We start from the raw sequence: 26389 nt of genomic DNA on the forward strand, positions 1-26389 counted from the left end.
TTTTTTGTGTTTTGTCTAGAAAATCAATTCCAGATAATAGAAGAATGGTGTATGAAATGCATATGTAATTGTATGTTGCATTCCAAAAAGATTATCCAGAAGAAGATATCTCTTAGTCTTAACTGAGAATGTCGCCCAACTTTAGATGTTAATTATTTTTCTTGCTTGTATGAACAATACCCAACAAAGAAATAAGACTCACAAACTTGGTTAATACAGTTGTATGTTTTCAACAAACATCTTCTATATCTCCATGGAGTGCATTTCAGTAAACCTACATTGACAACTGGATCCACTCCCATGTCTCAGGCAACTACAAATTACCTGCCCTTGATTTTCATTGACATTGTACCTACCAATCAAACATCGACAAGCGAAAGGGAAAGTAAGTGAGCATAGTTTTACGCTGCTTTTAGCAATATTCCAGCAATATCACGACAGGGGACACTGGAAATCGGCTTCACACATTGTACCCGAGCCCGGGTCTTCGGCGTGACAATCAAACACTTTAACCACTAGGCTACCCCACCGTCCCCGAAAGGGAAAGATTAAGAAAGGTAACTCTTACTACCCAGAAACCACCTTCAGTTTTAATGGAAATGAAGACACCTTTCCATCACAAGATTGTCTTAGGGATTTTTTGCGTGTCAGTTTTGCATAATATTTTCTCGCAAACTCTATCACATTCAGTGGAATTGTCTGAGCTATCGGTGATGTTGCTAACCCCACAGAGGCTTGTTTGCAAGTTGCATTCTGATTGGTTCATTAGACCAAATAGGGTAGCCAATCAGTTTGGCCAATCTAAATCACTGAGTGAGTGAGTTTAGTTTTACACCGATTTTAGCAATATTCCAGCAATACCAGAAATGGGCTTCACACATTGTGCCCATGTGGGGAATTGAACCCGGGTCTTCGACGTGACGAGCGAACGCTTTAACCACTAGGCTACCCCACCGCCCACAAATCTAAATCAGGGATGGGTACTTGAGATTGCGAGAACCACAGAAATGGCTCCTCAGGTAAGTGTAGGTTTACTAAAATGCTACCTAAGAGACAGAAATTGTTCAACAAAGTGCCTTCTATCATTCCATTCCAACCGAGTCAGTACAGAGGTGCATGTTATTGCTACAGTCAACCTAACGTGTCCGCCCTGTAGTGTGAGGGGCAGTGTTAGTACATCCATCTTACCCGGGCTACAGTCCCTGTAGTAGTAGCGATTGTTCAGATAGCGTGTGTAATAATTGTATGAATTATAGTCGGGGACTGCAACAAAAACAGTTCAAAGCATCTAGTGATTATGAAGATGAGGAATAACATTCACTGAGGAATACTCTGCAAAGTAATTATTATCAAAGCAATGAATACGAGTCATTGTGAACAAATTGTTAGTACTAACTTTTTAAAATATTTCTTGCATATTGTATCAAATTCATAAACTGTAGCAATTCTGAATGCATGTAAATAGAGTGGGCTCAAAAGCAGTAATAACATGACTACATATTAGGAAAGCGCATTGCCAATTCCCAATTGTTTAATCATCACCATGGCTGCCTATATCTCTACATCAAGCAGGATCTAAACCCTTATCTTGACAACCAATATGCAGATATTACCAGTGGGACTTGGACAGGCGTCAACCTGGTCTGTAAACAATAGAGGCAAAACGACCTGATGAGACCGCGTTTGATACCTAATCCAATAGAAAGCATGCGATACGATCTGTATCCCGATCCATAAGTTCTAAATCTCTCCCTTTTTGAAGGTGAACCACACGCCTGAATAATTATTTTTTTTAACTTCAGATAAAAAAGATGGGATAATGTAGGCGAGAAACATATAAACTTTGGGGCACTGTGAAGATTCCACTATTCATAGACAACCAGCAAATATTAGAAAATCTGCATAAACTGGCTCATGTACAATTTACCTTATTCATCACAATATAACTTGTAATTAATGTATCACATGTAGTGCGATACAGGAGTTCGAAATCAAGCCTCATGAACCATGTATTGCGATATATTGTACTGCTGTATCATTACACCTTATCAAACAACAGAGCACAATTTGGCTATCGATAATGTTAGTTTCAAATTATAAGGCCAAAACTAAATTCTGTGATTTGACAGAAGACCGGGCGTTACTTAAATGACAGTATATCAGTTAAAACAACACAGGAGTTGGATAAGAAAATTAGGAGTGTGAAACAACAAGACTGGCACAACAAGTACATCACAACACCCTTACGACATCATCCAATCAATACCCCTAATTACAACAACTCCTATACGATAGTCATTATAATAAACAACACCTTTACTACAACATACATCTCAACAAACGCCCTCACAAAGGTACTGTACAAATATACTTCCACAATGACCTACATGAAAGCCTACACTGTGTACTGCATGCAAAATGGAAATTATTTATTGCTTAACTTAACAATGACTATACATCTGAGATTATGAGCGACAGTTTAACAGAAACATTATTAAAGATGCAAGATCAATTCAGATTTGTTAGAGTTATTTCTGACAGAAACAAAGAGGGAAGTTTAAACATGAGTGCTATCCTTAACAATGTCATCGGAATCAACACACCATAAAGATGATGCAATGCAAATACAGACAGGAACCAGTCCCAGTGATGAGGGATTTGCTAGAGAGTGTGACACATTATTAGACTATCTCTAAGGCAATATGTGTACACACAAGGTGGCATGAGGAAACAATGAATAGATTTAATGAAGAATTACAACAAATTGAGTGAAAAGGCTAAATATATTTCCAAAGAAAATGCAAAATATGCACTTGTTATAACCATGAAGCTGATCCTGCACCTTATTTCAATACAAAGAAAAGTATTTTCTGTTACTTCCAAGAAGTTCTTTGGATGTCTTTCAAGTAGTTTTACATAAAAAAAGTCAAGCTAATGTATTTGCTGAAAAGGAAGCCATCTTACCTCCAGTTTGATGGTTGAATACCTGTGTCGGACGTATAAATCTTGACGCTCTTGGAGCAGAAGCAGGGTGCACCGGAGCCTGGTTTGCATAGATATGTGACGGTGTTCCTCCTACGCTGCCGCCACCCCGCCGCTGCCGCCACCATCTTGGGTTAATACTGGGGTTGAGGAGGTGGACATGATGGCAGCGGGTGATCGTGGACTTGTGTTGCCACGGTGATTGCTCATAGCCTGATTATGTTTGGGGAGAACTCTTACATTGCACAAATCTTCACAGTCCTCTGGTGCATTGTTAAATATCTGTGAACAGAAATATCAAAGGAAAATGGTAAGAAAAGCCTATTTCCTCCTTTATATTTGGGGAATAAAATGAAGCTTAAACAAGAGTACCGAACATATCCAATCTATTTAGAAACGACTGACTGACTGACTGACTGAGTTTTGGTTTTACGCCGCTTTTAGCAAAATTCCAGCAACATCACGGCGGGGGACACCAGAAATGGGCTTCACACATTGTACCCATGTGGGGATTCGAACCTGGGTCCTCGGCGTGAGGATTTAGAAACAAAACAAAAACAGTTGTGAAGTGTATGAATCAAGGCAAGTTCTGCAAAAGACACTGTGTAATCATCATTTGCATAATTTTGTGTCATTTGTTTTGCAGCTTAATGTTGCAGTGTGTAAATAATTACGATAAGAACAACAAGTGACTGGTGTTTATGAGCAACTATCCATGGTCTATCAACTAAGAGGCAGAGCTGAACTCCCCCATCCATTAAGTTGTCTCTTGTGACAAACAAGTTTTTTGGGACCATTTTTGGGACCATTTCTAAGGAACCATTTCTAAGGAACCACTGCTAAGGGACCAACCTATGTCGTGAGGTATGAAGCATCTTTGAAGACAGGTTGGTGTCACATGGTTAATAACATGGCAGCGTACATTAACTTAATCCGAGTTCAGAAGTCAAGGACTCTGAAACATACATCTCCGTACCTTATCATAGTTATGGATGAGTATTTCCACAACGATGTTGCAGAACTTGATATCCATGATGGCTGCCATCGTCTCTTCTTCTGGTCGCATCAGCGTTGGCCCAAAACAAACTCCCAAATTGGCCACGGTCATTTTATTCCTTTCATGTTCATTGGCCACTCTGTTCAGAACAATTGCATAATCAGAGTATTGTGTCCATCAAAATATAACACAGCTCTTACAAATGACTGGAAATTAATAATGAGCTAACAGCATCTTCAGGAACCATCTTGCCCCACATGACCTCCATGACATTCGTCAATTATTTTAACACGTCATCGTATCCCAATTGGAAAAGTCGATGTTCATTATTGTTGTGAATTGGTTGAAATCTTATAATTGATGATTGGTTCATTACAACCGACCAATCATCGAAAATAGTTGGCTAGCATTATTTACCAAATTGTCCTGGTTATGTTTGTTAATGCACAAAACAAAGAAAAAAGCGTAGGTTTTTTTGGCAAATTTCATGTCTTTAAAGGATGACTAGTATGTTAGGAACATAAATTTCCTGGAGTCTTCAAGATAAATTTTAATCATGACAAGGAACGAGCTTGTAGGGCTTATGAAACATAACAAACGAAACCAACCTTGTGATAAATATTGTTAATGCAAACAAGTGTTCCAAAATTGTTTGTGTTCGATTATGACAAAATGTGATTGATTGCTTGGTCGTTTAGTCATTGCGACCAATCTTCGATTATTTCAATCATCTGGACCACCACTAATGCTCATGATGTTGATCACTGGACTGTCTGGTCCAGACTCGATTATTTACAGGCCCACGCCATATAGCTGGAATTGTGCTGAGTGTGACGTAAAACAACAACCAACCAACCATCAAGTGAGTCGGTTTGTTGTTTGACACCTCATAGGAAAATATTTCAAGCTTATGTGAGTATGGGTTTTTTGTTGTTTGACACCTCATTCAGCTTCAGCAATATTTCAGCCATCACGACAGTGAAGTGAGTGAGTATGGTTTTATGCCGCTTTTAGCCACTAGGTTTTATACCTAGCTAGGCCCGACCCATCACGACAGTGAAGTGAAGTGAGTATGGTTTTATGCCACTTTTAGCCACAAGGCTAGCCCCGCCCTGACCCCGTCATACGACAGTGAGTGAAGCTGAAGTGAAGTATGTATGGTTTTATGCCGCTTTTAGCCACTAGGCTACCCCCCCTCATACCGACCCATCATAGCAACGACAGTGAAGTGAGTGAGTATGGTTTTATGCCGCTTTTAGCCACTAGGCTACCCCCCGACCCCGTCATACGACAGTGAAGTGAGTGAGTAAGGTTTTATGCCGCTTTTAGCCACTAGGCTACCCCCCGACCCCGTCATACGACAGTGAATGAAGTGAGTAATGTAAGGTTTTATGCCGCTTTTAGCAACTAGGCTACCCCCCGACCCCGTCATACGACAGTGAAGTGAGTGAGTATGGTTTTATGCCGCTTTTAGCCACTAGGCTACCCCCCGACCCCGTCATACGACAGTGAAGTGAGTGAGTATGGTTTTATGCCGCTTTTAGCCACTAGGCTACCCCCCGACCCCGTCATACGACAGTGAAGTGAGTGAGTAAGGTTTTATGCCGCTTTTTTAGCCACTGAGTGTAAGGTTTTACCGCTAGCCACTAGGCTACCACTGCCCCGTCATACGACAGTGAGTGAAGTGAGTATGGTTTTATGCCGCTTTTAGCAACTAGGCTACCCCTGACGACCGCCGACAGTGAAGTGAGTGAGTATGGTTTTATGCCGCTTTTAGCAACTAGGCTACCCCCTGCCCCCGTCATACGACAGGGTGCGGTCAATGATTGACTCTGGTATAGACAAGTAAATAATTGATGTTGCCATAAAAGATAAATACTTCATCCATTTTGTTGCATAGAGTTACTGCGGGCCAATTCGAACACAGAACCACCAAGTGTTTAGATTTTGAGAAAACTAACTCCACTCACCTATGCAAATGTTTTAGAAGCAGGTCCAACATATCAAAGTTTGACTCGGGCAGCTGATGAACCAACTTGTGAATATCCAGAATTCTCAATGTCTTTGACTCTTGCTCTGAAACACATCAGCCATGGATGGGTGGATATAAGTAGTCTGTACTCATTCAGTTTTATCTTCAACACAAAAACATTTCTTTAGTAGAATGTTATTGTCACCTCAGTGGACAATATTACAGCTATGTCACAGTGACCTGGAAATGATCCATACAAGACTAAGGTATCCAGTGGTTGACAGACTGAATATCATCAGATAGATGCTGAGGTGCAAAATCTAAGAGCTCTACTCGGTCATTCTGACCACCCAATCTCCAATTTGTGAACAGGAGTTAATTACGTCCTCCGGGCACAGTGACATGATCATTCAGACAGAGTGACCACTCAAACCCCATCTCGAGGCAGGAGTTAATATACCGTAACAGCTCAATCACCACAAGGCTCATGAAACAACAACAGCAGATGAAACATTCAAGTACCTAACAGTTCATGTATTGTCATAAATCATCCAAAGGGAAATAGATGTTTTGTGACTTCAACCTCTCATCTTAACCCAATGTCCAGTGACGATTCACTCACCAGTTATACACCAAATAGGCCATATATTAAAGTTATACATACTGGAAGCTACTTCTGTATACAGGCAGATGTTTAGTGCCTGGGGTAGACTCGAAAGGTTTGGGGAAAGACTGCACTAGGCTTTAATACTGGCATACATTGCATGCATAACCATACCATAATTAACTTATACCACCCACAGTGGCACTAAATGTAATTTGTTCCAAATATCAACATGTCATAAACTGGAGCTTACTTGCTGCTTTGATAAACTCTTCATGAAGCTTGAAAGACATCAGTGGTTCGGGTAGAGACCTGCAAATACAACAAGAAGACAAAGTCATCAATATCCCCCACAATGGCAAAATACTCTTCATGATTATGTCTACGAGTTATGATTATGTTAAATATTTAGGTGTGTATATAGAAAAGTGGAAGGAGAGTATTGAAAGGTTTTCAAAGTTCAGCTCCGGAAAAGAGCACTACCACCAATTTCAGTCTAAGTCAAACTTGTTGCCATGGAAATGCCTAAAATATTTTATTCAGAATTCCAAAACTACCAAAAGGCACCAGTACACCACCAGACCAATCTATGTGCCAAGTTTGGTGATGAAATAGTGAACGGTTTTAGAGTTCTGCTCCGGAAAAGACAAATGTGCATGGACGGATGGACGGACAGACGGACGGACGGAGTCCATTTTAATACCCCCCGCAAAACGCGTTGTGGGGATAACAAAAGCAACATTCAGGAACTTCAGGACGCATTATCAAGTTAAGGGAAGAATTATCAGACAATGATACAGGACACTAGAAAGACACTTTCTCAGAGCTAGGCACACAATGTAAAAGTCATTTGTTGATGAGGTAGAGTGAGTGAGTTTTACGCCGCTTTTAGCAATATTCCTGTAATATCATGGCAGAGGACACCAGAAATAGGCTTCACACATTGTACCCATGTGGGTAATCGATCCTTTTAATCCCAATTCTTAACCCATGGTTAACCTACAGTAGACAGACTCTTTGTAGACCAGTCCTTGTTTTATACATACTGAGCAGGGCAAATTCATGTTCAATCTTTGAACATCTTTTGGTATGACCAGGTTCTCTGGACAGACACTATTCACTTGACCATGGAAGCAGATGGACATACAGACTAGATAACAACAATAGTGACCATAGACTTACCTGAGGTAATTTTTCACAGCACTAGTGATTGTCTTGGTTTCCCAAGTAGTAGGATCATCCAGCTGTATCTTGTCTGATTTCCTCCTGTCTGTGGCACACAAGTAAAACAATGAATGACACAAGATCCTGAGTCTCTACGATAAAGGGAGACAATTCACCATTACGGTGTTGTAACTGGTGAAATAGAAACATTAGAAGTGGTGTGTATTTCAATCATAATCAACCTTGCTCAGACTGTTTTAGTAACTTGATAAGCTGCTTCATATTTGCATACCATTGCAAAGCTTATTGGTAACTCTTAAATGAAAATAATGTTTGTTTGCTTGTACTTGCAGCACTCGGCAATACTCCAGCTTAATGATAATCAAATCTGGATCAGAAATTCAAGTGATTAATATTGTGAGCAACAATCCAAACTGTCAGGTTGTAATGAAGCAAAAGAAGCCAAGTCACTGAGGAAGACTAATGGATCAGTTCGTGTATCTATACTGAACAACATTAGAAACGCACCACACTAAAATGCACTGATGATGCTCAGACATTATTATTATTATTTATTATTATTATTGGATATTTATATAGCGGACACATCCAGGATACTAGTGCATGCTCAAGGCGCTGGTAGTTGTTCCTAAGTCAAAGACATCATTGGATGTCAATCTCACCTCGATCATTGGATGTCAATCTCAACGTCACATCGTATTATCAATCTCAACTCCCTGAGGAGTATACAACTCTTGCAGCCACTAGGAGCACCGAGTTAATGTGGCTTTCCCATCCTTACGAGGCACCCATTCACAGCTGGGTGGACTGGGACACATAGTCACAGTACTTTGTCCAAGTTCACTGCACGTTGCTGTACCCGCAACTAGGTGTTTGCACGTATTCATGTGGCCACCATCTGGTCATATAACAACGGATTCGTGGGTTCTTTTAAGTGCACAGAGTTGTGTACTGTACACTAGGGGTTGTGACAACACTGAAAGAGTCTGCACACAGAGTTGACTCCAAGGTTTTTACATCATAGGTACATTTCAGTCTGACGGAGATATTTCGTATTATATGGGTGGAGCCTTTCTAATGTTGTTCAGTATATTACAACCAGCAAACGCTGGGGACCTAGTGTATTCTGAAATCTCCATAGACTCTTTCCAGTGGATGTTTGCTCAAAGTTCTGTGTTTTCCTTTACAATCTGAAGCACTGGCTTGAGTGGGAGAGTAGGAAAATGATAACACGGCCAGACCTACCTAAACCCATCTGTATTAGCCTATTGACTTTAGAGTTGACGCCCACCACTCTGTACAGCCCCTGTTCCTGAAGACCTGATGCAGGGAGATAAAGCATTATATCAGTGAGTCAGTACTTCAGTAACAGCATTTGGGATTCAAAACCAGATTATCACATCCTGACAAGGCAAAGGGACACAAATCTACAGTATTTTGGGTGAATAAGACCTCATAATATAAAGATAATACAAAATTTGTCATGTTTATATCTATAAAACCATATGCAACTGATTGTCAATAACATACAACACTAAACATGGACTGAAAGACCATCTTACCCCTCGTTTCAACCGCTGCCAGACATCTCTTCACAAATGTGAAACCAACATCGTCTAGGAAGGCTGCAAGAACCAGATGGAATCATAAACACGAATCACATTAATACAGTATTACATTCTTTTAGAATGAGTTGGTGATTGATAAAACTGATCACAGGCACACAACAGCTAAAAACAGCATGTAAATCCTGGAAAGTTCCTCGCCATGAGCACATTTTGAGTGGCTGACATTAGCTTTAAGAATATTAAAAATAACATATTTATGATGTGCTGAATTCCGCACCGCAAAGGGGAACGCTGTAAGCACCGACATGATAAATAAGAGGATAGAATTAAAAACTTAAGGTCATTTGAGGTTGAGATGGAGCGAGTTCCACAGGGTTGCTGCTGAACAGAACATTCTGGCATCAGAAGACCTGAGTTTGTTCATAACAACACATAAGAAGATTGTTCATTGAAGCTTTTGACTGCCTCTGGAGAGTTTTGAGACACTCTGTTAAGATTACCAAACATCAAAGCTACTTTTGTTGGAACTGCGATTTTTAGCTGACAGTATTGACTGGCTGGCATGTGTCTGAACTTCTTAGTGTTATGCGACCTGACAAGATGTCACAGGTTAGCATACTTTCCTGATTAAACTACTGACACTACATGACAATGTGCAATTAAGGAAACAGGATGAGAGGAAGATATTTATTTTATCATAAACTGATAGTGTGTGGAAGTTGATATAAGAAACATACCTCCTTGTTGGTTTGAAACACAATAACCACCGTGAGTGTTTTCAATTGTATACTTTCAGTACTATCCTGCTCACAGAACGTTTCAGATTGACACAAATCAACACTGTACCAGACAAGCCAGTGTGTAGGAAGCACACAATTAACCAAGTCACGCAGCATGACCAAGTGACTCGTCCTACGAGTGAGTGAGTTTAATTTTACGCCGCACTCAGCAATATTCCAGCTATATGGCGGCGGACTCGTCCTACGATAAGAGAAGCAATAGATTGTGATCTATTCAAGCCTGCGTCTGAATTCTCTTTTGGATCACTCACCTTCTTCATTTCTTGCTTTCGGGGCATGGTACACCTGCAAGAAGAGGCACATCTTAAATAGTTCATAGCAACTAACTGAATGAACACACATCTATAATAGATAATAACAAGTAACTTAATCACCACAAAAATCTTCAAAAGTTTACATTAAGCGATTGAATTTAACCTAGTTCATACTAAATATTATATGTATATATTTCAAAAGCATCTAACTGTATAATGAAATTCTGAGAATGTTTTTCACCAAACACTGGAATGTCATCAAGACAAAAAGTATAGACCATACACAGTGTGTCAGTAACAAAGAAGTTTTGTTCATTTGTTTGTTTGTTGTTCAACACAACACTCAGCAATATTCCAGCTATATGGCGGAGGTCTGTAAATCATCGACTCCTGACCAGATAATCCAGTGATCAACAGCTTGAGCATCGATCTATACAATTTGGATACGATGACTTGTATCAAGTCAGTGAGCCTGAACACCCGATCCCATTAATCATCCCTTATGACATGGGATGCTGAAGACCAATTCTAACCAGGCCCCGATTTCTCGAAACAAACTTAAGTTTTTACTCATATTTCAAACTGAGTTTGACTATTTGAAACAGCTGAATTTTGAACTCAGCTGCATTTTTTTAATAAAAAAGCCCAAAATACTTAAGTATTCTATTCACCAAACTCAAGTTGTCTACTATGTTTGAGTTCAATATCGATTTCAGTTCATTCTGGGAAATGCATTTTCTCAAATTTGAGTAAAACTTTGAACTTAAGTCAAAACTCAGACTTAAGTTTGTTTCGAGAAATGGGGGCCAGATCTTCAAGAGTAAACCAAAGCCAGGAAACTACACATGACGTACCGGTTCCTTCCCATCCATAGCACTCATCCAGGCCTTCCTATCTTCTTCTGACAAACACTGGAAAGTCATGGTCACATTTCTGAAACAAGGAGAGGGGGGTCTGAATTCACATCAGTCTGCAGTCACACTATCACCTTAAATGAGTGAATGAACAGTCTCAGCCAAAACTGTTAGCTGTTAGTATCACATGCTGTAGAATTAAGTGTTATGACATTAGCTAAGTAGTGAGTGAGCGAGTGAGTTTAGTATACGCCCCACACTGCAATATTACAGTTATATGGTGGCAGTCTGTAAATAATCGAGTCTGGACCAGACAATCCAGTGATCAACAGCATGAGCATTGATCTGCGCAATTGGGACATGATGACATGTGTCCACAAAGTCAGCGAGTCTGACCACCCAATCCCGTTAGTCGCCTCCTAACGACAAGAATTGGTTGTTGAAAGTCAATTCTAACCTGGATCTTCACCGGTCTATGAGCTACGTAGACTGACCATTATTTTACTCGACTTGCTTCATATGATGAGTGGAGTCAGATACTGAGTATAGTTTACTGTCATAATCAGCATTATTACAATGTCATGTGAACAGCATGTGGTTGATCAAGCCTGGAAGAGAATAACTAGTGGTCGATAATGTGAACACATGCACATAGTAACTGTAAATTTAATAAGTGTATAAAGTCACATTATCAGTTATTGAAGAATAATGACAATTATTATGGATATACAACTTCTATTATTCTGTGGAGGCGACATTACATACAGAATAATATAGAGGAGTTGTTGTTACAGTAGATAGGAATGAGTTCTTTATACAATAGATGAGGTTGATGTACAACGTTTGCATGAGACATCGAGTAAATTGATAGGAAGCGAGTAGGGTGACATACAAGGACTGAATTAGAGCTTATACAACTGATAGGAAGCCAGGTGGTTGTTTATACAATGGATGGGGTTGATGTACATAGTTGGAATGAAACAGGTAATGTACACAGGTAAGAAATATATCGATTACTTTATCAAGTGATGGTAGGCATTGGGAATGTAGTATCCTTCATCTCTGTTGAGGGCGGGTCCTATCTTCTTGATGTGTACTGCTTCCAAAAGTTTACGAATTTTGTAGTCTGACTGGTTCTTTATAATGGTTTTGGTCTTGTCCCATTTGATGGTGTGGTTAGGATGGGCTTTGATGTGGTCGGCAATGGCTGATTTAGAATAATTTTTCCTAACTGAAGCCTGGTGTTCCTTGATCCTGAGGGTGAGTGGCCTTGATGTTTCTCCAGCATAGGAGTCACCGCAGTCACATTCTATGTGGTAAACCACACCTGAGGGGTCTTGCTTCTGGGACAACCTAGGTCTTCCTGTGGCCTGCAAGAGGTTCTCGATGCTGTTGCCCTTTGGAAGGTGACGTCTATGTCAGCTTGCTGCTTCAAGAGTCGTTGGATGTGATGGCTACCATCACTTGATAAAGTAATCAATATATTTCTTGTGTACATTACCTGTTTCATTCCAACTATGTACATGAAGTTGTATATCCATAATAATTGTCATTATTCTTCATCAACTCAACTTCTAAAATGCCCATCAAAGAAGTTATCAGTTATTGCCAGGTAAAAATCTTCTCTAACCTCCCATTCAAATTCATAATATTATAAAAACAGATTCCACTCTTTCTCAAGTGGCATGCTGTACACGGTTCCATTCTGTACCAACAAGTTCAAACCAACTAAACCATGTCAGTCTATACAATCTTAGTACTAGACATACTTACAGAATATATCACTGGGGATACCTAGGGTACAGGCACAGATTTACAGCACAGATTTACAGCACAATGCCCTCTTTCAACAAGACCTTTATACCAGAAATACTTCATTTACATATTATATTATTGTGGAACCCTGCAGTACTGCCCCGGTCTTATGAGCACTTACCATGACATTTCTGTACGAAATGAGGAACTGCACTTAACACATTCCTGTATTTTAATGTGAAACTTGACAACTTCCATGTATCTATCTCCTGCATAACACCACCTGATGAGGAAATATATGCTTCCAAACAGTTACCATGTGGTAAACTTGCATGATAAATGTACTCACTTTTCTTTCACTGTTAGATCAAAGCAGAAACGTTTCTCTATGGAATCTGAGGCACGTCTGAAAGAAGAGCAGTCATAATTCAACAAGTGACGATGATGAGGTGATACAGAGAGAATACTACACGAGGTCTCATTACATACGAATTATCACGAAATGAGTGTCCTTTATGGTATAATGGCGTATGTAATGATCGCGAATGTCATATGTAATGAACCAGTGTCAGTATTTATTTTATTACCCGTCTTACATGCATTAAATTGAAAAGATAAGCGTAGTTTTGTTATTTTTATGGCTTCAAACCGAACCGGTTTCATAAAGAGGTTGCGGAAGAGTTTTGTACTGTAGTACAATATTTGCATGACGTCACACTGTAATGACGTCACTGCCTTGGTAACCGACATCATGATGCATGTCAGTTGTCATCACCTCGTACAGCCTCCTACAGTAAACTACTCCGTAGCACCCTGTTTCTTGGTTTGCAGTTGGTTCATTCGGCTAACATCACTGGTGGAAACATTGCATTTATGTTTTTTCGACGGATATAATGTCTCAGTTCAACTCACAATTAAACAGCGACACGGCAACGTGTGCAATGTTTAGATTCCCATAATGCATTTAAGTTGTAGAATGAATGAATTCACGTGTTTGTTATGAATTTAAATATAGTTACGTCAGAATGTGACCTAATTGAGAGGTCATTGGTTATCCAATCAAATCGTTAGAATCTCAGGTCAAGTCATTACGACACAGGTCAACGCGATACGACACTCGTGTGACGTATGAGATTAGTATGCAACTACCAATACGCTGACCACGTGGGTAATAAAACATAAGGGAACACAGTATAATATTCAAAGAGTGAATGAGTCTAGTTTTATGCTGCTTTCAGCAATATTCCCACAATATGATAGGGTACACCAGAAAAGAGCCTCAAACATTGTACCCATGTGGGGAATCCCCGGGTTTTCAGTGTGACGAGTGAAAGCTTTAACCACAAGGCTACCCACCTCCCCATATTGTTCAAAGGGTTATAACTAATAACATCAGAGAACCCAACCCAACAATCTAAGGAAAACAGAGTCATGACTGGCTGAAAGCCAGGCCTGATCACCCATGGTGTGAGTTGGGGGTGAGCGTATGGTCGGCTCTGCCATTTTGTTTCACTTTCACACATACTATGACATGCGTTCAGAAAAACTTTGTGAAACTTCATCTTCAATAACACGCAATATACACAATCGACACCCAAAGGATCACACGCTAAGTTTCTGAATGCTTTTACTAGTGTTCACTCAAATAAATCACCGGTGACAAAAATGTAATTTTTAGAGTAAAATTGATATTTTATACTTATCCTGACTCATGCTCTTTTGCTTGTCTTCTTCTTCTTGCGAACATAGTGGAACACTTGTATCTCCTTATTTGAAGCTCCCTTCAAAATAAAATCACTAATTGGTACTCACCACGAGTTGCTCCCCTTTGTCTCCCCTGGCGGGAAAAGGTGTCGCCACCCTCTGGCCATGTGCTCCACTCTCTCCTGATTTAGCGAGCCCAACACTTGAATTACAGGGAAATCCAAAGTGTTATGTAGGGGAGGATGGGAGAGCTAACCTCATGAGTCAGGATAAGTATAAAATATCAATTTTACTCTAAAATTACATATTTTTCCTTATCCTGACTCATGCTCTTTAACTATGTAGCATCCCTCACTGAACGGAGGTGGGTAACAGAATACTTTGGATTTATAATTAGTGATTTTGTATAGATATACTGTAATATCCCCTCTGGGGAACTTCATGAAGCCTTAGATTTAGGATGTTTCCTGTATAAGAAAACCATAGGTTATATAAAGCCATTAAAGGGAATTACATTATGAATATATTGAACAATACATATAAATTATATATATATATATATAGGTGACTCTGATAGAGGCACTGAAATTGACTATATCAAGTATATGCTTAAGGTAGAATACTTAAGCTGAACATATATACATAGCCCTAAAACTCCTTAGAGTTATAAGCTAGATGAGTATGTATAAAATACATATTAATCTTGTGAGGCTAATATTTTAAGCCCTCTGAGGGACTGTCAGTTGCTGGCGAGGACCAGTGGTCGAAATGGTGAATGCACCAGAGACATCTTCTGTAGTGATGTCTCTTAGGTAGTGATTAGCAAATACCATGTTAGATTTCCAATAGCATCCTTCCATAATGTCGTGTTCAAGGAACAGTTACCGTGTAGAGGCGAGGGTAGAGGCCAGTGCCCTGATCTCATGTGGATTTGATGCTGTTGGTGGGTCCAAGCCTGCTGCCTTGTAGGCCTGAGGAGAATGACAGTCCTTATCAAATAGATATTGTGGTCGTGACACTTCTGTTTGATTAAGTGGCGATAATGGGATGAATAAGCGTTTGAGAAATCTTCTCCTTGTTTTGGATAAATTAAGTAAATAAACTTTGGCTCTTACGGACACAGTGATAGGTCTTGTGTATCTTGTGATCGAGAATAGAGGATAGCGCCGGGATGTGGAATAATCTGTCTGGTTGACCTGGCAGTTGATTCTTTGCAATGAAATCCCATCTTAATCCGAGGTGTGCTGTGTTATGATTGTCATCAAACTGTATCCTCTAAGTAATCAGGCGTGAATTTCAGACATTCTTGCTGCTGTGGCTAGCGATACTTAGAAACAATGTTTTCTGTGAGAGAAATTCAAAGTTTGTCGATTCAAAGGGTTCATAGACCTCACTACGTGAGGTGTTGTAACACTACATTCAGATCCCAAGCTGGGCGTGGAACTTCGCTTTTGGTCCTCAATCGGAGCTCGTAGTAAGGCCAGTAACTCTGGAGATCTTGTCAATTTGACACCCGTTCTCATGGTGATTACAGAGCTAAAGCGGCAAGATATGTTGATATCGTTGAACCTTTTAAATGTTTGTTTTGGCGTAGGTAACACAAATAGTCTGCCACTTGAGGTTGTGAAGCCTCTCTTGCTGTAAACCCTTTCTTTGTTGCATAATTTTTGAAACTGTGCCACTTATTGATGTGGTACAAGTTACGAGTTGAGTAGCGTAAGGCAAAGCGTGACTGCTTTTGCAGCCCTGGCAGAATATCCTCTCTTGTTTAAACACATTTGTATACAGTCCATCGTGTAGTTGGAACATTGCTGGGTTTCCGTGCACTTGTTTGGTGTGAGGATGAATTAACAGGTTTCGGCGCTTGGGTAGCTCCAGTGTTGGTTGACCGATTTCTTGAATTAGTATGGGAAACCGTTCTGGCTTGACCAGTAGAAGCAACAACCAAAAGAAGAGTTGTAAGGCTCTGTGTTTGTCTGATTTTCTGTAATGCTTGATTATTATTGCTGGCTGGAAGCAGCGTCGCGTGAAGGCCTTCCATGATAGACTTAAGTCCGTTGCCCAAAGCAGGGGTCTGGGACTGGTGACCACGAATGTCGGTAGCTGATTGTTGAATCTGGCGTGGCGAATAGGTCTATTAAGCGGCGCTCTAATTGCTTGATTATCTGTGCAAAAATTTCCCGGTTGATCATCCACTCTGTCGGGTGATGGTAGATGAGGCGAGAGAGCGTCTGCTAGTATATTTCTGGCTCGGGGAATGTGCACTGCTCTGACATGTAGATTTAGATCTTGTATTAAATCGAACAGTTGAAAGCTTAGGTTCAAAAGGTTCATCGATCTCGTTGAGCCTTGCTTGTTTATGTAGAAACGCCACTGTCGAATTGTCTGTATGGATCATTAAGTGGCATTTTGTAGAAATGTGCTCCAATGTAGAATGGCGTTGATTACAGCTTTCATTTCTAGACTGTTTATATGGAGTTTGCATTCTTGCTGATTCCATAACCCTGATATCGTGTGGTTGGTGAGATGAGCTCCCCAACCTTGGAGTAACAGCGATCTACATACAGATGGGTTTTGTATTCCTGCTCTGCTAAACAAATCCCTTCTGAACATTCGATTTCTTGGTCCACCATAGTAGATGTGGTCTGAGATGTTTCGGTAGACTGAATGGTTGTACATCGTAGAGATGTCGTTGATGAGGACCTGTAGGGGCGTAACTGTAATCTGCCTGTGACAGTCATGTCTTGGGCTGATGTGAGAAGACCTAGTAGGCTCTGCCATTGTCGCAGTGGTAACGGGAGAGTAGAGCTGGTGGAATGGTCTGTTGTATCTTGAGCCAACGGTCTTCTGGTACCATAATACGGTTGCGATTTGTGATGAATCGAATACCTAGGAACTGTAGGTCTTTGCGATGGTACTAGGTCCGACTTGCGTATAAGTTTACTAACCAACCTAGTTGTGTTAGTAGCTTTATGATGTAATTTAACTGTAGTTTGAGAGCGAGTGGATCTTGATCTACTTGTATCCCGTCGTCGAGGTAAAAGCGCACTCATAGCCCCTTGCGATGTAGAAATTTGATAATCGGTTTAAGTTATCCTCAGTGAATAGCCAGGGGCTGATGATATTCGAATGGGAGTACTTTCCACTGGTAATGTAGCCCTTCTAGAGTAAATCGTAGGTATTTCCTGGAATCGGGATGAATGGGGATGTGCAAGTAGGCATCCTGTAGATCTATGCTGCCCATGTAGTCCATAGGGCCGAATCATCTGGCGTAACTGAGGTAAATGTCATCTTGAAAACCGGTGGTTTTGCGTAGATAGTTCTTGTTGAAAAAGCTCATGTTGTAGATGAGTCTGTATTTCTCCGTGGAGTTTTTCTTGGGAACTAGGAAAACTGGGGAGTAGAAACCTGGTTGACGTTTGCTTGATCTATTACTTCTATGGCCTGTTTGGATAGGAGTGATGAGACAGCCTCTTTTATCTTTGGTAGTTGTTGCGCTTGTAAATGTCGAACTTGGGGGTTTGATTGTCAGCGGAGGCTTGTCCTGTAGAGGATCACGAAATCCGTGTTGAATAATGTTGGAAGCGTAAGGATCTTGCAGTATTCCCCAGTTTTCCCAGTGTAGTTGGAAGTCCACCCACTTGAGCTGGTTGTACTGGAACGGCTGGGGGTGGAAGACTCCAGTCGTTCCGAACCTGTGTTTCAGCGTCTATAATTGCGGGAACCTCTGGGTGTCCTGCCTCTTCCTGATCCTCCTCTATAGTTGCCATATGGGCGACGAAAAGAATCTTTACCTCTAGAGCTGGCTATCTTCCTGTCTCTTGCTCTTTGTAGGCCCGTGAACTTAGATCTGCCTGAGTATCTTTGTGAAGTCTGACGAATGACGCTGGCTAGTGTGTCCATCGATCTAATCATAAGGACTTCCCTGGAATCCTTAGAGACTTCCTTGGCGACCTTGTCGATTTCTCCGTCAAAGATGGATGTTGTCGACCACGGGGCTGTATAAAGTGGGGCTGTAAAGTTCTCCCCCCAATTACAGGAGGCGAGGAGGCCTTGACGACGAGCTAAGGTCAGTGCTGCTGAAACAGATGTAAGATGATCCGTTAAAAACTGCTGATCTTTCTTTTGCATAAGTAAGGCAGAATAAATCATTCTATCATCTTCCGTCGTGGAATCCCGGAATCTAGTAATAAGAGTCTCATTGATCGTCCTAGATCTATTTAACCCAAAGAACATCGCCTCTCGTCATGGTTTCTATATGAGCCAACTTGCGATCATCCATCTTGTAAATCTTGTTCTTTACATCGCTGATGATCTTATAGTTCTCATCGATGTCCTGGGCCTTGTAGAAGGAGTCCATGTTATCGTGGAGAACTTCTTGGCTTGAAAGTTGGGTAGATGTGGTATCTGAACTTTCGTAGCTTTCTGAAAGCTGCATCTAGATTCTGTGGCACTGCCTAATCGGGTCGGTCGTCGGGGTAGAGTGATTGCATCTGGATCATCTTCCTTCATCAAATACGTCTGAGCTGTATTGCCACTTTTAGATGGTGATGTGAGATTTAGGTTATTGACCATCCAATACCGTATCTCTGCATCAGAAAATATGATTCCTCCATCATCCTCAAAACCATCATCATTAATAAATTGTAGATGCTCTTCGGGACTGCGTGTAGCTGTCTGTATATCTGATGAGGTTTGTGGCGATCTAGTTGACTTGTAGCGCGCTCTATGTGGAGATCTGATGGGTGATCGACCTGGTGATGAAGCGGTGGAGATCGTCTATGGGATGATCTTCTCGGAGACTTGTGAGGTGAATGTTGATAGCCAGCGAAGCTCTTGGCAGTCCTCGATGTTCTTCTAGACGATGAAGATCTGGAATCATATGTCCTTCGCCGAATGCCAGCGAAGCTTCATTGCGTCCGGTCCGGGATCGATGATATGACCTTCAGCGAAGGCTTCCGTGATGTCTGATGGTCTGAGTCCATATCTAGAGATGAAATCGAAGATGGTGATGATCTCTCCGAAGGCCTTCGGCGAAGGCTGTACATCTAGGTCCTTCGTCAAGGTGGTGCGGGACTTCCTTCGCGAAGGTGACATCGTCTTGGCTGCTCGTTGGCGGGGGGGTGCCTCTGGGGTGCTGTCTCACGTTGGAGCCTTCGCTGGCTTCGGACCCTGCTGCGCAGTTTGTAGTGGTCCTCCATGATGTTCATAATCTGCCGCATCATGTCTTCTGGGATGATCTGTGGCCGAAGTCGTCGGCGTCTTTTCTGCGATGGGGTTCACATCAATGGCGTCTGGCGTCGGTGTAGAGGCATCAGGCTGCATGGAGATCTCTGCAGAAGTCACAGTCGCTGACACCGGTTGCTTCTTCTGCCGTGAAAGTCGGGATGATTATCGGCTGATCATCGTAGAGGCCCAACTCTGCTGCTGGAACGATCTCGGCTGAAAGTTCTTGCTGTCTTCGTGAATTTCCCTTTGGAAGTCTGGCGCTGCCCTGGTGTCCTCAATCTGCGTTGAGACGGCGATGAGGCCCTCTTAGACTTAGTCTGCAATGACGGGATGTCTGGGGAGGCCGGTCGCTTTTCTTTTCAGGTAACGGATCATGCGTCCCACGTTCCTCTGCCGCGGGGTCTCTAGCAGAACACCAGGCGGAGAGGGTCGATCGCTAGCAGCTGACTGGAAGGAATATCTGGACTCTCTGCCATGTTTTGCCCTTGTTTTGCGTGATCTATCTGCAGCACGTCTTAAGACGCAAAGATGATATTTATTAAATGCAGAATGAGATAAATTAATGCAGTAACTGCAACGTGAATTAAACGTAGAACGGGCTAGGGAACAACTAGGGCATATTACATGTGGATCGGAGGCAGAAAACGTAATCTACAAATCGTACAGATTTTCATGAACGTAAAGCTAGCTGAACAATCACGAATACACGTGAATAAACAGTAGAAATACGATAATTAATCAATACAAATAGTAAAGGATACTAGCTATACCTCTATAGTAACCTATGAGAGGTAAAAACTAAGAGATTATCAAAGGATATGTGTGTAAGGAGACACAAGGCGCTCTCACATCCTGCTCACTGGGCGAAGAAGGAGAGAGTGAAGCACATGGCCAGAGGGTGGCGACACCTTTTCCCGCCAGGGGAGACAAAGGGGAGCAACTCGTGGTGAGTACCAATTAGTGATTTTATTTTGAAGGGAGCTTCAAATAAGGAGATACAAGTGTTCCACTATGTTCGCAAGAAGAAGAAGACAAGCAAAAGAGCATGAGTCAGGATAAGGAAAAATTTACAAAATTGTATACAGTAAAAAATAAATCAGAATTTTTAAAAGAGAAATCGGACAGCAGATTTTGTATTTAAAAATCGGAGTAACTCTGCCGAAATCAGAGGGGTTAGCATCTCTGTAACATGCATGCATCAGGCCCCGATTTCTCGAAACAAACTTAAGTTCTTACTCAAATTTCAAACTGAGTTTGACTATTTGAAACAGCTGAATTTTGAACTCAGCTGCATTTTTTAAATAAAAACGCCCAAAATACTTAAGTATTGTATTCACCAAACTCAAGTTGTTTACTATGTTTGAGTTTATTATCAATTTCAGTTCATTCTGGGAAATGCATTTTCTCAAATTTTAAGTAAAAATTTGAACTTAAGTCAAAACTCAGACTTAAGTTTGTTTCGAGAAATCGGCACCAGAACATACAACTGCTCAAAATGTGAAACAATTTTGGATGTCACTTCTCCTTGGGAGCAGTGGGGTAGCCTAGTGGTTAAAGCATTCGCTCGTCACGCTGAAGACCCAGGTTAGATTCCCCATACGGGAGTGAGTATGGTTTTACATCGCTTTCAGTAATATTCCAGCAATGTCACGGCGGGAGACACCAGAAATGGGCTTCACACACTGTACCCATGTCTACCCATGTCAGGAATTGAACCAAGGTCTTCAGTATCACAAGCGAATGCTTTAACCACTAGTCTAACAGAACACCCCTTGATTTAGGTAATTAACTACTCATACCTGACACAGGAGTCAAGGACATAGCGGTCGGGAGTACTCTGAAACACAGGAAGAGGAAATAAGCTGTAAATACTCATGAAGAACCTTTGTCATTTATATGCCTGCATGACTGTTTGTTTGTGTTGTTGTTCAACGCCACACTCAACAATATTCCAGCTATATCACGGTGGTCTGTAAATACTCAAGTCTGGAGCAGACAAGCCAGTGACTGACATCATGAGCATCAATCTACACAAATAGGATACAATGACGAGCAGCAAACAAAACTGTGAGCCTGACCATCTCATCTCAATGGATGTCTCTTACGACAAGCATGGGTTCCTGAAGATCAATTCCAACCCGGATCTTCATGGATGTGTGCCCATAAAAGCAGTGTTTCCACATGCAATGGATGAAGTCTAACTAATTGCACTTCAACATGATCTGCATAAAAACTGCATCAAATCCTTTATGATGGCATAACATGGCCAGCATTGATTACAACATGAAATTAATGGACACAATAATTATCTAAGGATCTGTTATTAAAGCAAATGTTAGCTAATGAATACATTAGGGCCTTGGTAATGCTCTCACATGTGGGTGGGTGAGTGAGTTTAGTTTATGCCGCACTCAGCAATATTCCTGCTATATGGCAGCGGTCTGTAAATAATCGAGTCTGGACCAGACAATCCAGTGATTAACAGCATGAGCATGGACCTGTGCAATTGGGAACCGATGCCATGTGTCAACCAAGCCAGCGAGCCTGACCATCTGATCCCGTTAGTCGCCTCTTACGACAAGCATGGGTCTGATTCGGCCACTCTTATATTGATAGTGCTATTTTAACCCCTGACGTAGGCGTAGCACTGAAACTGTGCTGATTCAGTCACTCCAATATTGGCAGTGCTATGGAACTCTTGATGTGGGATCCACCTTACCATCTTGCCCCCCATCTGGTTGTACAGGATCATGTAGAATTCCTTGGTCTCCTTCTTGTACTGGCAGTAGTATTTGGTCCATGTTGTTCCCAGAGCCTCTGTAAACAGGAACCAAAGATCAACATTGATATGCCAACTTCTGCTTAACAGTAAATAAACATAACAAAACAACCATTATTTCCGCCACCTTGTGACCTAAAATGTTCATTAATATGGTTATACTTTGTGTCCTAATCTAGTATCTGTACCCTTGGTTGCTCTTTATTATCTAAACCACAAGGCAGGCTTCATAATATCATCTTTTGGCACCCTTGTTATCAACCACTGGGCACCTTATATAATCATAACCGTTAGGCATCCTTTATTATCTTAACTACTTGGCACCCTTTAGTATCTTCTGCCTTTTTAATATTAACCACTAGGCACACTTCCTGATATCAATAAATAATAATAAATAATGAGAAGTCTTATAATGCGCTAATCTCCACGCAACAAAGCATGCTCTAAGCTATAACACCCTGATTATTATTACCCCGGATAACCCAAGCAGCCTGTTAGGTGCTAGAAGGTTATAGTCACATGACCTTATCCAACCGGGTACCCATTTTCTGCTGGGTGAACAGAGGCAATTGTGAATAAACTCACTTGCCTACGGTGATACCGCATGTATCACATGTGCTTCATTGTGGGGCAGGACTGAAGTCCTAGAAACTCTCAGGCGTCAAGCTGCCAAACACGGTCACCCATCCAAGGACTGTCCGAGCTCGACGTTGCTTAACTTCAATCCATTGGAACCTTTACTATCAACCAATGGGCACCCTTACTTTAATAATCTGAACCATAAGGCATCCTTTATCTTAACCACTAGGCAGCATTCATTATTGTAACCCTCCATGTACCTGCTACTATCATTGAGGTCAGTTTATTTGTAGGTCAGCAGGGTGACCATGTGGTGAAAACTACATTCGTTCTCTCCCAGGATAACAAGTGGTACTTACTTTTCTCCAAGAGATACAGGTACCCCTGGCGTGTAAATCCTCGCATGGTCCCGGATGACTCTATGGGCCTCTGTGCAACACAACTCTATGTTATAGCATGACATAGAAGAGCTCTAGAAAATACATTACTCCCTATCCCACAATAATTCCTTTATTCGAAAAAATTTGCACTTTAAATATGAGTCAGCTTCAATGCTTAAAGATAAACTCATTTTAATAACTGAATTAAAGATCTCTAGAAATTCTGATTTTTAGCAGAAGCCTGTGTTACTGTGAGCAAATTTCATCCACATTTTGCCAAAGCATGTATAAAAGATCAAACAACTATGAGACTGACCATTACATAAGCTGAATGATTTGAACAGTTTTTATTCGTTATCAGATATGTTCTTCTAATCTGACAGAAACTGCCACTGAGTGAAATGAGTTGGATTTGCTAGCCCCATCATACATCTGCTCAGGGGACATAATCTGATATTGAAATCTTAATTTCAAAATACTGTCCCTTAAATAGTCAGAAATCTCAAAGTTAACGCTTGGGAGGGACAAGCACATTCTTGGGTCATAAACTCAAAATGTTTTCCCTCAAAAAGTCAGGAGGGACAAGCGCATTCTTGGGTCATGATTTCAAAAATGTTTCCTTCAAACAGTCCTGTTGATACCAGAACAGGAATCTCAAAGCACATGGAATAAGTATGACGTGAATGATGAAGTAGTTACTTCCTGTAGGAACCATCTTGTAGGAACTTGCACAGGGGGATGAAACTACATACCACAAGATGGAAACAGTTCAACTCTCATCCCACAACAATCAACTCTTTCTGATAATTCTGTATGAATTTCGGACTTAGTAACCTTTCTGCTCGAACGGAGGCCACCATTACTGGATGTAACTGATGTCTTCCTGTCAGAACAAGCATGCTGCTCATTGGTCTGTGAAAGTGGAAATAAACCAAAATATAGCATGTTGTTCAACAGAACTTCATGTAATGTATGCACTACCTGCAGTAATCATATCCTTGTGCTGGTGTATGAAAGTCTCTAGATAGAGCTGTCCAATAGTGTTTTCCCAGTATATTCCTATTCAAAGCATGCATCTGGCTTATATACTTCAGCAAAGTGCTTGGAGTGTGAATTAACAAATGAAACTTCTTTGATGATTCATTTCTAAGACACTTACCTTCAAAATACAAATACTTATTATGGGACCACACAACAATATATTTACTTATTAAGTTGGAACATTGACCAGAAAAAAATTTAAAAAATTTATCCACTATTTCTTTCAGGGATCTATAACCTCTAGAGGAGTCCAAAACAGTACACTTGTATATTTTCTTATTAAGTTGCAAAAATCGACCAATAAAATGTACAGTTCCGAAGGCAAGTATGTTAGGAAGCAAATTAGGTGCAGTTTTCATTGGATTACAGTTCAGATACATAATGGCAGGGTTGTTAATAGCGTATGTTCCAAATAGGAAATCTTTTAGGAAAACACTTTGGAACAGCCATAGCACGGTGTAGTGACGAGTCAATATACAAATAGTTGGATCAACACAGAAACACTGTTACTGCAGATATGTATGTGTGTCCTCAGAAGCATTGGAAGTTCATTCTTCGTAAATAAAACAAAGTATGTTCATGTTGCTGGATTAAAAATAAACAAAAACTTGAAATAAAATGGAAACTGTGGAGAAAGGCAGTGAATGCTTGTGAAGGGCTTTACAACTGCAACATGCATGTGATCTTGTGATCCTGTGATCATATGAAACAATGTGCATACATCATTCCTACCAGTGGCCAGAGGCATATGTACAGATGTCATTTCACTGGGCTTAAACAGACAGTGAACCAAGCTGGGACTGAACCTGTTTCTTGTGTGAAGCACTAACCACTGGGCTATGTTTAACTCAAGGACCTAACCGCTGGTTTTTGTGTGACACAATGACCTATGTTGGGACTGAACCTGTTTCTCTTTTCAAGCACTAACCACTTGGCTATGTTTAACACAAGGACCTAACCACTGGGTTTTGTGTGACACAATGACCTATGTTGGGACTGAACCTGTTTCTTGTTGAAGCACTAACCACTTGGCTATGTTTAACACAAGGACCTAACCACTGTGTGTTTGTGTGACACAATGACCTATGTTGGGACTGAACCTGTTTCTTGTGTGAAACACTAACCATTGGACTATGCATGACACGAAAACCTATGTTGGGAAAGAACCTGTTTCTTGTGTGAAACACTAACCACTGGGCTAAAAACGTGGGTAATGACAGGTAGCGAACATAAGTGGGGACAGAACCTGTTTCTTGTGTGAAGCACTAACCACTGAACTGAACCAATGGGCTGTAACAGATAGCATCATTCTGACAAATACACACACTGCCGAGAGTCAGGATTACAGCAGTGTGAAGTTAACAGCACACCTGTAGCATATTGTACACATGGCTTTCACACATTGAACATGAACAGCACTGTACCCACACACTACTAGGTGAGAGGACACAAAAATAGAATTTGGGTATATTTCTATAGTAACTGTTCTGACAACACCAAAAACACCATTAGTAGACACAAGTTGTCCATTAATTGATACAATGACATGGATTACTCAAATGACAATGATTACTCACAACAGAGCCCAACAAGTCGTCAATGCTGAGGCATATCGACAAGAATCATGCACACATTCAACGATACCAACAAGAACCCAGGTTGTCAATACCCTGGTATATCATTATTATCAACAAGAATCATGTACA

The 26389-nt window shown here is 41.0% G+C and overlaps 1 protein-coding gene across 1 annotated transcript in view; it reads right to left on the minus strand.

The window, feature by feature from the left end:
- Positions 1-26389, minus strand: part of LOC124254640 (rho GTPase-activating protein 26-like) — a 99787-nt gene that overhangs the window by 11773 nt on the left and 61625 nt on the right. Inside the window, exons 11-25 of the mRNA XM_046688483.1 lie at positions 23622-23691; positions 22624-22721; positions 21704-21741; positions 13321-13377; positions 11217-11295; positions 10360-10393; positions 9303-9365; positions 8986-9060; positions 7738-7825; positions 6809-6867; positions 5950-6055; positions 3959-4118; positions 3080-3264; positions 2965-3047; positions 1614-1643 (exon numbers count right to left, since the gene is read on the minus strand). Of these exons, the coding sequence (XP_046544439.1) occupies positions 1614-1643; positions 2965-3047; positions 3080-3264; positions 3959-4118; positions 5950-6055; positions 6809-6867; positions 7738-7825; positions 8986-9060; positions 9303-9365; positions 10360-10393; positions 11217-11295; positions 13321-13377; positions 21704-21741; positions 22624-22721; positions 23622-23691 (1225 nt within the window). The remainder of the gene's footprint in view (positions 1-1613; positions 1644-2964; positions 3048-3079; positions 3265-3958; positions 4119-5949; positions 6056-6808; positions 6868-7737; positions 7826-8985; positions 9061-9302; positions 9366-10359; positions 10394-11216; positions 11296-13320; positions 13378-21703; positions 21742-22623; positions 22722-23621; positions 23692-26389) is intronic.

This window comes from Haliotis rubra, unplaced genomic scaffold (assembly GCF_003918875.1).
Source record: "Haliotis rubra isolate DU_JTF1 unplaced genomic scaffold, ASM391887v1 Scf579, whole genome shotgun sequence".
Taxonomy (NCBI): domain Eukaryota; kingdom Metazoa; phylum Mollusca; class Gastropoda; order Lepetellida; family Haliotidae; genus Haliotis; species Haliotis rubra.